This window comes from Gadus chalcogrammus, chromosome 2, assembly GCF_026213295.1.
Source record: "Gadus chalcogrammus isolate NIFS_2021 chromosome 2, NIFS_Gcha_1.0, whole genome shotgun sequence".
Classification (NCBI taxonomy): Eukaryota; Metazoa; Chordata; class Actinopteri; order Gadiformes; family Gadidae; genus Gadus; species Gadus chalcogrammus.
In genome coordinates this window covers 14,540,657-14,555,552 of record NC_079413.1, presented here as the reverse complement: position 1 = coordinate 14,555,552, position 14,896 = coordinate 14,540,657, and the positions used below count along the sequence as shown (strand labels likewise).

Here is a 14,896-nt window from a genome sequence, read left to right as displayed (position 1 = left end):
GTTGTCACACAAGCTATTTTTAATTTTTTGTCATATGGAATTATTTCAGGGGGGGGAATGCCGTGAAACGCACAGTGGATTCAGGATTAGGACTGATATATGTCGGTTTAAGCCTAATCAATTGTGTTTTAATGTCTTTAGCATTCATATAATTGCAGTCTATTTTTTTTGTAGGCTACTCTGCTGTTGTCCTTGATGGGGATATATTTTAACCCTTTTTTACACAATTTTCCTGCGACATTCCTGCGTCTCCCCCTCCTACGGAGCCCATTTCAGCACCGTGTCAGTAGACAGTTACAATCCTACGACGTCGTGAGTGCAGCGAATGCGCGTTCACGTTAAGAGGAGTTTCGGGAAACGCTCCAAAGAAATGATCGATGGATCGCAAGATCCATCGGGAGAATGATCGTACGAGCGAAGATCCATCGTTATCGGGAAACGGGGCCCTGGGCTGGGCTATTCCGCCCCCTCCCTCCCGGACTGAGGCGAACCGAACCGTACCGCACCCTGCAGTGGATACGCGGCATGATAACACAGATTTAAAATAAAAAACATGCAACAGAATAATGAACAGATGGAAGGCATTTACTGTTACATGAATGTGGCACTTTAAATATCCTTAAACACACACACAAAATCCTTAAAAATATACTCACAGAAGTGTTTACTTAGAAAATCCTGCCACTATAGTTTTAGAAATATGTAACCGCACTGGGAAAACATCTGGCCAGGTTGCCCAACAGAGGACCTTTTGGTTAAGCCTGCCTGTTAAGAATTTAGGGTTCTAAAGGGCTCTAAATAATTCAATTATATTAAATTATGTTTCATTCAAGCTCCAAACCTGACCAGAATCTAGGAACTATATCGCTAGTGCACTGTTAAATGTCTTCAGATACTTAAATGGTCTACTTCACTTAATCAAAGCCTACTAGATCAATCCAGCATGATTAGCCACTCATATTTTCAAGCTGAAAATGATTCAAATTCAGGTCATTCAAAATAAACATAGCAGGGGAAACTTTAACTTGAATGGGGAATGTAAAAGGTATGACATTTCCATGCTGTCAACAAATCCTCTGACATCCACCGGGAGAGAAGGATCCGTTCATATCTTCGCCAATTTGCAAACAGATCTCTTTGCATTTCAACTCTTGGTCCCTTCAAAAAAAGATAGGACATCATGTGGTACAACTTGGAATACTGCCATTTGAAACTATTTCTGATGCGGGAACAATTTCTAAATACTGTTATAAAAAGGGACAATTTCAATAGTGATACAATACAGACAATCTTCACTTGCTTCATCGTCCGCTAGGACTTTTCCTATTTATCTTTGTTCTCGGAATTCCCCTCCACCCCCCATCCCCCAAATGCTCATTTTCCTTGTCCGGCCAGGGACCTTCCTCCAGGTCCCATGTCCTATGAGCCTGCCTCCTGCTCCTGTCCCAGGGCCTCCAGCATCAGGCCCATGGGGGACCTCTTCAGGCCGATGCTCTCCAGCTTGTTCTCCACCTTGTTCTTTAGGTTCCGCAGTCGCAGCGAAGCATGGACCACCACCACTGGAGGGACGAGACGGAGAGGAAGTGAGAGAGCATGACCGATGGGAGGAGAGAGCCAGAGAAAGGGACAGAGAAGCCGACACAGAGCAACACAGTGAGAGAAGGAGTGTGAGGAAGACAAAGAGAGAGAATAGAGGGAGTGAAAGAGAAATGGGCAGAAGAGCAAGGGAGAGGCAGATGAAAGGATTAGTGGGCGGCCATGAGAAATGTTGTTTTTGAGACACGAGGATGCAGTCAGGAAGAGGGGATGGAGGCTACAGAGATGTAATTTTTGTGTAATTAGACCTCATAGATTGAGATATATGTAGTCCCGGAGGGTTACAGACTATGGACACACAATAGAGAAGAGACATGGACATATTTAGACAAACACAAAAACAGTGCGTGCGTGTGTGTGTGTGTTCTTACAGAGTATAGGGAAGACTATCCCAAACAGGAATATAGACACACTCCCCAGCAGTGACAAAATAATGTAACTGGCCAAAAGTATGGCTAGAAGGCAAAACGAAGGGTGGTTTCTACGGAAACGGCGAAGGAGAGCATGGTTCTCAGCAGCCCAGACGAAGCCCACAAACAAAACCACCACCACCGTCGTCTCCAGGACCAATTGGAAGAGCCAGAAAAAGCTGTAAAGAAACAATGAGCAATATTGAGAAACGCTGCATTGAAGAGAGAGATGTGCGTGAAAGGCCAGGTCTACTTAATTCATGTTAGTTGTTTTGATTTGGCAATTACTCTACTTGAATATATCGTTGAACAGTCGTTGAGCAGTTTAATACCCACTTGAAAACCCAATCCAGTAGCATACGCAACAATTGCTTTTTAGTTTGGTATTGTAGTTTATTATGGGTAGGCCTACTTTGTTAAGGGAAAATGCTGCACTTTTCGGTGCAACATCCTGTAATATAAAATAGAGATTATTGTATTGTATTGCGCTATGAAGTTCAACATATATATATCTATATATATATAGATATATATATGTATAGATAATATTTATACTATTATGGCATGCATTTAGGCCTATATCCATTTACAATTTATAGTGGGTTCGCGAAGAGAGCGTGAGAAAGGGGAATGACAGCGTCACAACTCACCCAGGAATGACCAGAAAGCTCAACGCTGAAACAAAATAATTAGTCTGATAGTACAATAAGTTGTTGACTATTCGATTGTTCCATCGTTCCAAGTTACGGAAATCGGGAATGGCAAAGCGGGCCGAACCCAGCAGAAAATCATCCAGGGTGCGGAGGGGTGGTGGCTGGACGTCTTGCATTTTGCAAAATGATAACAGAGTCAGACTGCAAACCTCTGTATTCGGCCTTTTAATGTAGGTTCGAGAGCCTTAAAGTTGCTTGGTTATTACGCATTAGGACTCCAGCGAGTTCAACGACAGGACATTTAAACAAATATAAATGATACCGAATCAAACATTGTGTAAATAATTATTTTATCCTTCATACGTATTTAATTAGATTGTTTCCGCCGCAATTAGTTTTAAGTTAGTCAGTAGTCACAGGGGCTTTTATTGCTAAAGGCTGGTGAGGTCTGTAGTTTCAATGCAGACCGAAGGATCAAGTACAGTCGTCGCCTCCCCCCCCCCCCCCCCCCCTCATTTTGTCACTACTGCCTCGAGATCATATGGCCCACGCTGTTCAAATATTGGCAATACATCTGCATATATCAGAAAGATGTTGCATTTCACCCGTAAGCCTGATTGTATGTCTTTTACTTTGAAAGTACAGCCGCTGAGCTGGAGCTCTTCTACCGGCTGCCGCTGCGCCTGTGCGTGCTATCCGGTTGGCTGCGTAAACGCGCTCGCGCAGCGGCACCACTAGGATGACAGCTCAGACCTGTCCACGTCAACAGCGAACACAGACGCGATGGATTCCATGTCCATGGTAAGCGACCGTCGATCACACTGAGATTTTGCCTATGCTTTAACGAACAAGACAGCCAACGCGCCGTCTTACACGAGGTTGTTGTATTGTTCATGTCTGATGTTTACTGTATTTTCCTGTTCAGTGTGTGTGTCTGTGCGCCATTTGTTGCCTCCCGACAATTTTGGTAGGGTATAGGAGGGAACGACTGCGGATCTATTGTATCTTTCAGATTGCCTAAAGAGATGTGTTTCCATAGAACATGTACAGCCCTAACGTCTATTGTTAAATTTTAGCCACAAGTTATGCAGTCGTACTGTACACAACGTTTGTTACAAAAGTGTTTGGCCAGTTGAGATTGGTGTATGTAAATGAGTAGCCCACACAGCTGGTCTCTATGACAGTGCAACCGAGTTATGTGCCTCATTCTTTGATTAAACAAGTATCTTGCGTAATAAAAAGTTTTTTTCTACAGACTTTCGCAAAACACACTTCGTTTAAGATCCTAGGCCAATGCGAAGCGGACACAGGTCGCACTGACATGCGTGTCAAAATCGGTCGACGTGTAGCCAGGAGGTGCCACGTCCACTGTTCTCTCTCTCCTGGGCTCTCCGTTCCTGCAGCGCGCACCATTTTCTCTCTCTCTCTCTCTCTCTCTCTCTCTCTCTCTCTCTCTCTCTCTCTCTCTCTCTCTCTCTCTCTCTCTCTCTCTCTCTCTCGTTCCATCGGTTTTTGTGAATGTTTTATCTTTCTTTCCAATGATCCACGTATCCTATCCTTTTCCGCCCGTCTTTTCACCTGTCCCATCGTTATCGCGTTAGCATTTTATTAATATTATTATTGAATGTCTCCTCTTTCCTCAACTCTCCTCTATTTCTCCGTATAGCCTACTTCTATTATAACTTTTCTTTTATTGCTTAACTTTTTTCCTTGCTCCCTAACATTTTTCCACCCTCTCTATTTGTAACACACGGTCGGCCTCCACTCTCTACCGTGTCCAGCGCTCCACAGGTGCCCTCGGTTATATTACCAACAGTCGGCTGGTGTCCCTGAGAACAAACTAGACAAACACGCCCCGAGAAACAAAAAAGCTATCGTTACATGAGAGCATGTTCATTAGTGCTGGCCAATCGTCCAAATATGATGCATTTTCATATTCACAATTATGCACATACATATTATGGCGGAAATAGGAACTCTTGTTCAGCTCTAACAATGAAACACGATTTTTTGGTGTGATCTTAAAATAAGAATGGTAGACCAGTGTGCGTGACTCAACTTTGGCAGATCTCGATGACTGCTCTAATGTTGGACTCGTTTTCATTTGCCAGTTTCTATATTTCATTGATTTTCCTCTGGGAGAGAGCAGTGTGCTGTTGAGGGGGTGGAGTGTGTGTACTAGTTCCATTTGGCCAATGGAATGGGAGACCAATCTCTCTTAAATCCAATTGGTCTGCCCTAAACCCTGCATCCAGATGAAACATGTTGACAGACACACACTGACAAAAAGTGGTAGATGGACAATTAAAGTTAAATCGGCGGTTTCGTTTTTTTCTTTTTGGTATAGCAATCTATAACTCTTTCTCCATCACACTGTACACATCAAGGCCTGATGCCATGTTGTGCCCTTGAATGGCTTTGATGGAAATAAACTTGTCAAGTTCTACCTGTTATTCTCAATGGAAATAGGGTAATATATCCAATAACTAATCTTTTACGCACACACACACACACACACACACACACACACACACACACACACACACACACACACACACACACACACACACACACACACACACACACACACACACACACACACACACACACACACACACACACACACAAATGTTCACAAATTGGAGCATCCCTGAGGGGAGGTCAGGTCTGTGGATCAGGTGGCTATAATGCCTTGAAACCTCAAAGTGCTGAAATCTCTCTGAAGTGTGTGTGTGTGTGTGTGTGTGTGTGTGTGTGTGTGTGTGTGTGTGTGTGTGTGTGTGTGTGTGTGTGTGTGTGTGTGTGTGTGTGTGTGTGTGTGTGTGTGTGTGTGTGTGTGTGTGTGTGTGTGTGTATCAGAGAGATTGCACCCTTTAGACAAATGGTATCCAATTCTCATCCAATGGTATCCAACCCTCCCCAATAGCATCGCTTCACAACATTCCTCTTCCTCCCTGCTGTCGTCCTTTACAACCCCTATACATCAGTCCTCATCCCCCCCTGGGCTGGGTCCAATTGGTTATTGTTGTGAAGTTGTGAGTACCTGGTCCAAGTTCTGTGATACACTCGGACTGTGAATCTATGCTAGTCAGTGCATAACAGAACTTTGGCCCGCTGGCTCCTGGACAGCACAGAGTCGGACAGACGGACAGATTGCTTTAATCGGTCAGATAAAGGGGGAGGGCTGGCCTTCCCTCCCCCTCTGTGAGTTCTGGAGAGTTCCAGAACAGCCGGTAGTCCCAGGACGACCTTTGGGCTTCGGCACCAACCTGTTCCGCTGGAATTATAATTTAATTAGCTGCGTTTCCATCTAAAGGGTGATGCAAATCTTTAGAAAGTTCGCCAAAAAGTAATTCGAATTAGGTGTGTTTCCATCAAGTGGTTGGAGCGGGTACCTATCCTAGTTCTGCCTGGAGGTGGCGCTGTAGGCAAAAAATGTATGCCGATATGTGGCTGTAATAAATGGTAGAACTAGAAAAGCTGTAACAAATGTATCAAAAAGCGGTAAGTCCGCCAATGGAGAAGAGTAACAACAAACAACAAACATGGAGAGAGGAATTCAGCAGCAATTGGTTTCCCTTGGGCAAGTCATAACTGTTCTTTCAGTGAAGTTATCATTGGCTATTTTAACTTCGATCCGGAGACGAAAGAAATAGAGAAATTGCAATGTACACAGCGGTAGCAAGGGAAATACGAGGACGACGTCGAGTGCCTTACGTATGGGAGAGCACAATAGGATGATGACGTTACATGTTGATGAAGGCAAGGTTGCATATGGCCGGTCGTTATGCGGAAATCGGAAAGACTGTCAGTCCTGTGTGTTCAAAGTTCGCTACGTCATAGCTGTTTCGAAAAGTGTGTTTCCATCTCCCATTTTGTGAATTTACTCTTTCGCATTTCTCAAAAACCACCTCAAGCGAGCGGATAAACTTTTTTGCGAATTAGAGGATTTCGATGCGAATTTTGTTTTTTCCATCACCGTTTACTGATTCGATACTTCAAAGTTCGCAAAATCAGGGGGATGGAAACGCACCTATTGATACGCAAACTAACTAACACCGGACTAAAACTGTTTAGGGGGCAAAACTGACCATGATAATAATTATAATATGTAATAATATCATAATAATATTAATATGTCTCCATACAGTTCCATACAAATATTGAAGATCACGCTTACTGCATAGTAGGGTACTTGAATACATCTGGGATACAAATTGGAACATTGTATGTCAAAACTGATATTGAGAAAGGGGTTTATAGGGCAGTCTGTGCCCTTAAGCACTGAACTCAACCTGAAGGTTGCACCTGTACCAAATATCACACCACACAGCAATGCTACAATATATTTATATATTTTTGATTGTCCCTGATACAATATTCAGAAACGGAAAGAGCATTTTGAAGTGGAGCGCTCTGTTAGAAACTGTTTATTAAATCTGTGCATCGGAAAACAAGGAATATATATTTGCATAACTTGTGGTTTGATGATCCCAAAAAGTGTGTGAAATGTAAAAATGCTGATGTAGCAATGGATCTGATCAAGATCCAAGTGTCACTTTAAGTCTGAGAGGCTAACCAAGGGAGGTTTGATTGACTGAAAGCCAATGGTCCTGTCACTGACTGTCCCACACAAAAGTTTCCATTGGGTCCCAAAATAACCATGTTGAGTGTATCATTGGATCAAGCGAGATATGGTTGTAACCTTGTCGCTCATGGTGTGTTCCAGGAGCCGTCCCTCTACACAGTGAAGGCTCTCTTCATCCTCGACAACGATGGCAACAGGTTGCTGTCAAAGGTACGGTTCGGTTCGTTTTCCAGGAAACAGGGACGTTTATTTGAACTGTATAATTCTACTGTGTTGCGATAGTACATTGTGTTCTGCTATAGCTGCCTTTTTTGTAGGTTTCTTAAGATACAGCTTTTATAAAAAATCTATAACAGAAATTGATTAATTCATTAATTCTGTTTTGTGTTTTAGTATTACGACCCTGAGCTGTACCCTTCTATGAAGGAGCAGAACAACTTTGAGAAGAATGTTTTTAACAAGACCCACAAGGCAGACAGTAAGTGTGTGTGTGTGTGTGTGTGTGTGTGTGTGTGTGTGTGTGTGTGTGTGTGTGTGTGTGTGTGTGTGTGTGTGTGTGTGTGTGTGTGTGTGTGTGTGTGTGTGTGTGTGTGTGTGTGTGTGTGTGTGTGTGTGTGTGTGTGGCCGGGCCTCAGTGGGTTAAAGCACAACCCCTAGGCTGAGGATTTTCTTTCGCTGTGAAAAAGAGCTCCATCATCCTGCATCTCACTCCCAGGGAGACACGACACCACTGCTCCCAGGTGTCTCTCCTGTCCCCCCCAGAGGAGTCAACACTTCACGCCATACACACATACACACACACACACACACACATATACACACCACGCACCTCTAGTGGCCACTGACTCAACACAACTTCACAGCTGACCGGGGTCAATCTTCACAAATTTGTATCCATCGGCATGGCAGTGCTATGAAACAACAACAACAACAAATATTGGTTGCCTCAATGAAGAGGAGTAGGTACAGGCTGGTTTAATTGTGGAAGTAGACACTGTGGCTGTCACTTAATTTGAGTTTAATTTTTGTTTCAGGATTGGAACTGTATATAGGATGAGTTTCCAAAGCAGAACACAGAGTTTCCAGTTCATCTGAATGTTAACCCAATCTGAGACAAATCAAACCTTTACAATCCAAGGTTTTAGGACTCTTAGGTTGAATCTAAGGAACTGACACCAGTTAAAATCACCACGGAGGGTCCTTTGTGCTGGTGAAACCCCACCTGCTACCTGAAACCACAGCTTACTTCTGGGGAGGGATGCTTATTGCTCTCTCAATGCAATCCCCCTTTTGTCCATGCAGTCCCTCTGTTGTGTTACTCCCATCTCCTCTTTCTCTTGCCCTCTTTCCAATCCTCCCTATTTCCCCCCTTCATTCTTCTCCTTCCAGTCGGTTTCTCTGCATTCCTCTGCCCAACTTTCCTCTTTTCACTCAAAACATTGTCTTCAATTTCTGCATCTTATTACTTTACTTTTTTTTCTACTGTCTCTTATAATCTTAATTTTCTCTTTTAAAATCTCTCTCTCTCCCTCTCCCTCCCTCCCTCCTCTCTAGATGAGATAGCGTTCTTGGAGGGGATGACTGTGGTCTATAAGAGCAGTATAGATCTCTTCTTCTACGTGGTTGGCAGCCCGCAGGAGAATGAGGTGAGCAGATAAAAAGGTGAAAAGTGAAGAATCTCAAGCCTTCAGGTGTGCAGATGTAGAGGTTCCGGTTGTGCTTCCGGTTCAACAAAGACTTCATATGTGTTTGTCATTGTCCTCGACACTTTGTGAAGGTGCACTGTTTCTAACACTAGGCCATTCTGGCACAACCAGTGGTTGATAAGTGTCATCGCTTGCTCTGCCATTACTGACAGCATTAGCGACAGTGTAACACAACTGCTAATGTTAAGGCTTTCAAAGATGATGTTGATATCGTATCACACCCGTCGGCTATGAATGCAGTGCAATGCTGGTACAGGATGAATCTGTCTAACCATAATTTTGCGTAACGTAGTAAAGGAGTCTTTTCTATTGTTAATAATTGTTCTTCTCTTACCTTCCTTTACTTTCCAGTTGATGCTGATGTCGGTGTTGAACTGCCTGTTTGACTCACTCACTCAGATCCTCAGGTATGTTTACCAATAGAGTTGTGTGTGCGTGTGTGCGTGCGTGTGTGTATGCGTGTGTGTATGTGTGTGTGTGTGTGCCAGTGTGCCAGGAACCTGTACTTTTCAACTGCAATATTTGCACCCGAACAGCAGCTGTGCTGGCTGCCATGGAAACCGATGCGGTAGCAATGCAGGGGGATGGGGGTAATGCACCCACATACACAAAAAACGATACACACACACACACACAGACACACACACACACACACACACACACACACACACACACACACACACACACACACACACACACACACACACACACACACACACACACACACACACACACACACACACACACAGACAAATGGGTTATCAGACGAGTGATAGGTACTACTAAACAGTGAATTGTTGTTGTTGTTGAGGTTGGTTTATATTTTGCAACTTTAATATCAGAATTTATTGCAACATTGACAAGCACGGGTGATACCAATATGTGTACTACTTCAATGTGGTACGTTGAAATATAACAGGAGTACTTCTTCCAAGGGCTAAATGTAGACTTTGGTGGGTGTTATTCACAGTATCGTGATCAATAACAGCCATTGATATTCTTACACAGCTAGCTATGCTATGATGACTCATGCCGATATTTTGAATGCTCAGCTCGTCGATATGTGCTGTCAGGGGGGAGGGGTCCGCTATCCCATTGGCTGCAGTAGAGGATGGCGCACTCCCATTGGTTATCCTGTTTGTCTTCTGTAGAAAGAATGTGGAGCGCAGATACCTCCTAGAGAACATGGAAGGAGTGTTCCTGGTGGTGGACGAAATCATCGATGGCGGGTAAGGCAAAGTCACAAATTGGGGATAGGCTAGACATTTAATATATATAAACAGTAATATATTACTAATCTAAATAATCTAAATGGAAACTAAACAAAACAAAAAAATTCTTGTTTCAATTTGGGTAGTCATGTTCCCAGGACGACAATCGTATTATATTCTGTCCTTAAAGTTTGTTATATTTCCAGGGTCATCCTGGAGAGCGACCCACAGCAGGTTCTGCAGAAGGTCAACTATAAGGTAATCATCTGTTTTTGCGGAAATATCCCAAATTGCCACACTGTCTGCCCATATGGAATTTGAGAGTGAAGTTGGACATGTCCCTAGGCCTAGAGCGAGAAGAACTGTTCTTCAAACCTCCCCCAAACCATAACTAGCTTGCTTTAACCTGCTTTCTCTCTTTCCCCCTCATACTTTTCTGCCTTGTCCTTTTCAGCGACATTTGTATATAAACATTGTCCATTCACAAATGTTTTCTAGCTGTTCCTGTCCCTCTCTCTTCCACTCTTATCGTTTTTTATTTATTCTCTCTCCTCTTATCTATTTCCCTTCCCTTCCTCAATCCCCCCCCATTCTCTTTTTCTATTGGTCCAGCTGGTGTCAGAACAGGCCTATGGCTTCGTCTTGTTTGATTACATCACCGGTAGCCTAGAGGGAGAGGCAGAGAGAGGTCAACTGCTGTAGACAGTTGAAGAGGGTGAGAGAGGCATGGATAACAGAAGATGGAAGGGGAGAGAGAGGGAGGGAGAGAGAAAGGAGAAAAACATTTCTATCAAAATCAATAAGGGGAAGGTAGTCTTTTGAACTACTAAATTAAAATAGAAAGAGAGTGAGAAAGCGAGGGACAGAGGGGAGATGGAGGAGACAAACGAGGTAACCGCATGGAAAGAGAGCATGTAGTGGTACGGCACAGAATGAACTCACGCAGCTTGAGATCAAACTAAACTAACAACGTACTGATAATACACTTATTTTACCCTGCTATGTCATTCTAATGTTAATAATGATTGCTCTTACATCGGTTCAAACAACCACAAAACCATTCGAATAGTCAAGCGCAGAGCCAATTCCCCAGCACAAAATAGTGAATAATATGAAAGTTAATTCACTATGATTTTCACTTGTCTAACCCGTGTTGCTGCTTAAGTTATTTTACTACTCGGAGGTTATGAAACTCCAAAACCCATTTTTGTCACTAAACTAAGTATATTGTTGTTTTTTGTCTACTATAAATCACATATTTTTACCAAAAGTGTCTGCAGCATTCCTATTTATCCTATTCAAAACATCCTCGGAACAGTGGCTTATATTGACTGACTGAATGAGCTGTGTAATATGTGACTGAAGTCCTGTGTGATCTTAACAAATCCTCATTGAACATTAAAGTAGTTCAACAAAGTTGCTATTCTCACTGTCCCCTTGTAGTAATTTGAAGCCCCCTTAGTTTTTCCAATGTTTTCCAATATTCTCTATCCTCTAGCCATGTCTCACGCTTTTATTTTGAAATCCTTCTGTTGCAGTCGGATGAGAGCCCATTATCGGAACAGAGTGTGGCCCAGGTAAGGAATATATTAACATGTATTATTTTTTTTGGACAAAACCCACTGATGCCACTTATATCATCTACACACACACACACACACACACACACACACACACACACACACACACACACACACACACACACACACACACACACACACACACACACACACACACACACACACACACACACACACACACAGTACTGCACACACACACACACAGGCACAAACATAGGCATATACCATTGCACTGCATTGTCTGCCTACACTGCGTTTCTGAATGTTTTATTTTAATTCCTGGATTTTCGTATTATGTGTCTGCTCCCTGATAATCATATGGTAATTATTTATTATTATTATTATTATTACCCAATGATAACCTGATTTATTGATTTGTTTGAAACTATCATAAATAATTAATATCCCATTATTAATTTTCATACTACTGAAAGCATTTCTTTGTCTTCGCTTGTTTAAGCTTACACCTTTTAAATGCATGAATGCAACTTGATTCCTATCCTTCTGCAAGCTTTTGTGTTTGTGTGCATGTCTTTGCATGTGTGCCTGTGTGTGTGTATGTGTAACGGTTTCCTATAACCTCTTGCTTTCACCCTGGCAGCATATAACAGAAAAACTGGCTCTTACTACGAATGTAAGTTTTTCTGCTAATTGCTAATAGTTTGACTCTAATCACTCTCTCACTAAAAGCGCGCTGATTTCATTTATTGGGTTCCGGGAGACATCTGCTGTCGGAAACTGACATTACATCAATATGGATTAGTTGAATTCCAGTCAGCGTAGAATTGGTTAAATCATAAATAATATGGTCGCTCTTTTTTATTTTCATTTTTATCGTTTTTTTAAAGGAATTAACACATATTCTTGACTGAATCTCTGAAACTAATAGCATGTCGGTGAGAAATAACCGAAGAGACACAGCAAGTTATTTTCTTGTTCAGGCGTCCATTAGGCGCCATCTAGTGGGGGCATTGTCACAATTCCCGTAACATTTGCCTTCGAGTTATTTCTGATGGATGGCCCTAGATAACTACTTTTATGAAAACATAAGATGTTATCTGGGTGAAACTGAACGTCTTTTATTGATGATTCTGATGACTATAGTTATCCCAAATAGAATGATTTTCAAAGTACAATCATTTACAAAAGCAACCTAGCCCCATAGTCCAACATGTAGCATATATGATCACAGGTGAAATTAATAAAATAAAATATTTAAGGTTATAATAATAAAAGTATATATTTTAAATAATATATTTTTAAATCATATTACAATTATAATTATGATTACTGTGCTTTTCCTTCTGTTTTCTCCTTAGGTGATACAATCGGCAAAGGACCAAATTAAATGGTCTATCCTGAAATAAAGGCCTATATGGATCAAAGGAACGATACTGCAAGATATAGGAAAAATATGCTACAAGAAGCAAACCCTTTATTTTCTTACTGCGCTAAAGGGACGTTCAGTTTATGGGCTTTCATGCTGGTACCTAAAATGATTGTAGCTAAAAAATATTTTTTGCTATACAATTATATTTGTATGTTTTGTATGTATAGTTGGATTTGTTTAATTTATTGGAGTTTAGGGATGACTGTATTGGTCTCTAAGCGAGATGTGGTTCATTTAAATAAAAAATATGTAGAAAAGCATATGAAATAAATAAGTTTAAAATCATATCCAAAGCATTAACCTTAAACGAATATAGTTACTTTTGAAGAAAATGTAGTTCCATAACATTAAGGCGGCCTGTTTTTGAACATTATTACTGAAGGCTGTTATGATATTTAAAAAATATATATTTGTTAGTGAAGGAGGTTGCGATAACATTTTCTGAAGTAAAAATATAAAAAGTAATAACATGATTATTACATAAATCATAAACGCATTATTTCATATGTACAGGCCTATATGTGTAATACATTTGTTTATGTAGTTTGACATTTGCATGTTAATATATTATTTTTTCACCGTTTCCCATTGTTCGATCAAATAATGAAATTATTCAAAGAGTTTGAGGGAAAGGTTGACAGGTTATTTGTGTGTTTTTTTGTTAAGAATGTAATGTGTTACTGCACTTTTTGCTTTTCATGTGGATTAAACTGTTTCTATTTTTTTGCCAAGTAATTAATGCATTTGTAGATCATCTAACATATTGGTGACATTCAATATCGAAAAAAAACTATTTGTTGCCAAAATTATCGAATAATGTAGTCTATTTTAGTAACAAAACGGTGATTTATATTACATTTTATATATTTTTAGTTAAAGCCGAATACATTATGCTTTGTTTATGTGATTTCCTGATAACGAATTTGGCATATGAGATTTGTGAAACGACAAATAAATAAAAACAATGCAAGTCTTTATTTTGGTTTTATATATTGTTCTCCAAAAATATTGTGGGAAAAAAAATGATAATATTAGTTTAGAGATTATATTTGGGCTCAGCTCTTTTACTTTAACTCTCTAATTTAGTCCGATTTATTATTCTTTTATCCAATCACCATTCAGAATATAACGCAGGACTAGAAAATCCCATTAGACAGCTTGCACTCACTTGATTGGTTGACAACCGCTGACCGAGAAGCACACGCCTACATTTATTCAGCCAACAGGGTGTTAGAATTCATTCTTCGTTGCATGATTGGTTGCTCATAGTTCCCGGCCTCTGTTAGAACATAATGGGTTATAACATTTCGAATTGACCAGGCAGCCTTATATTAAAATATTGAAAATATAAAATATAAAATAATTAGGCCCGCATAAAATGAATTATACTAACGGATAGAATATATTCGTTTGACGAAAATAACGAAGCGGGCCTCTGTGGTCTTGACTTGGGCCTAGTGAGAGGCGTGTCCTGAGGCGGAATTGTGACGTTAGTTATCGCCAGCTAGTCATAATTGTGAGAGATGAGATACAAAAAAGTTTGTTGGCTATAATCGCATGTTCAAATTGTCGTCGGCATACTTGCAGGAATATGAAAAGACTAACATACAGTCAATTGTTGTTATTTGCTAAGTAATCACAGCCGTCCTACGCTGTTCTTTTGAAATTAAGGAATACATTTACATTGACTAATTAAGCTTTTACTAAGTCAAGAATTGCAGCAATAGCGCATAATACAACCTCATAACTTTCATTGTATCAC

At 41.0% G+C, this 14,896-nt stretch overlaps 2 protein-coding genes across 4 annotated transcripts; one reads left to right on the top strand and one right to left on the bottom strand.

Annotated features, from left to right (window-relative positions):
• Positions 1 to 448: 448 nt before the first annotated feature.
• Positions 449 to 2,925, bottom strand: praf2 (PRA1 domain family, member 2). Its single transcript, XM_056607024.1, has 3 exons — positions 2,657 to 2,925; positions 1,968 to 2,185; positions 449 to 1,559 (listed from the first exon to the last, which is right to left on the bottom strand). Exons 1-3 carry the CDS (start codon positions 2,833 to 2,835, stop codon positions 1,420 to 1,422), a joined length of 537 nt encoding a protein of 178 aa, XP_056462999.1. The 5' UTR covers positions 2,836 to 2,925; the 3' UTR covers positions 449 to 1,419.
• A 439-nt stretch (positions 2,926 to 3,364) lies between these two features.
• On the top strand, positions 3,365 to 14,133 carry copz2 (COPI coat complex subunit zeta 2). Of its 3 annotated transcripts, none has more exons than XR_008893842.1 (10): positions 3,365 to 3,460; positions 7,389 to 7,457; positions 7,641 to 7,725; positions 8,802 to 8,893; positions 9,305 to 9,360; positions 10,105 to 10,182; positions 10,371 to 10,422; positions 10,777 to 10,879; positions 11,703 to 11,741; positions 13,064 to 13,115. XR_008893842.1 is itself a non-coding variant. In XM_056582364.1 (10 exons), exons 1-10 carry the CDS (start codon positions 3,443 to 3,445, stop codon positions 13,109 to 13,111), a joined length of 570 nt encoding a protein of 189 aa, XP_056438339.1. In that variant the 5' UTR covers positions 3,365 to 3,442; the 3' UTR covers positions 13,112 to 14,133. The 3 variants fall into 3 exon arrangements, 2 of the variants coding, with proteins under 2 accessions (XP_056438339.1, XP_056438351.1); XM_056582364.1 differs by lacking the exon at positions 10,777 to 10,879 and adding an exon at positions 12,346 to 12,378 and having other exon boundaries at positions 13,064 to 14,133; XM_056582376.1 differs by lacking the exon at positions 10,777 to 10,879 and having other exon boundaries at positions 13,064 to 14,132.
• The last annotated feature ends 763 nt before the right edge of the window (positions 14,134 to 14,896 follow it).

Excerpts from the sequence above, each read along its gene's own strand:
- praf2 (XM_056607024.1), bottom strand. The coding sequence starts at position 2,835 with ATGCAAGACGTCCAGCCACCACCCCTCCGCACCCTGGATGATTTTCTG. Across the intron at positions 2,186-2,656 it reads AGCTTTCTGGTCATTCCTGG|CTTTTTCTGGCTCTTCCAAT; the intron begins GTGAGTTGTGAC and ends GTTTCTTTACAG. Across the intron at positions 1,560-1,967 it reads GATAGTCTTCCCTATACTCT|TGGTGGTGGTCCATGCTTCG; the intron begins GTAAGAACACAC and ends TCGTCCCTCCAG.
- copz2 (XM_056582364.1), top strand. Across the intron at positions 7,458-7,640 it reads GCAACAGGTTGCTGTCAAAG|TATTACGACCCTGAGCTGTA; the intron begins GTACGGTTCGGT and ends TTTGTGTTTTAG. Across the intron at positions 7,726-8,801 it reads CAAGACCCACAAGGCAGACA|ATGAGATAGCGTTCTTGGAG; the intron begins GTAAGTGTGTGT and ends CCTCCTCTCTAG.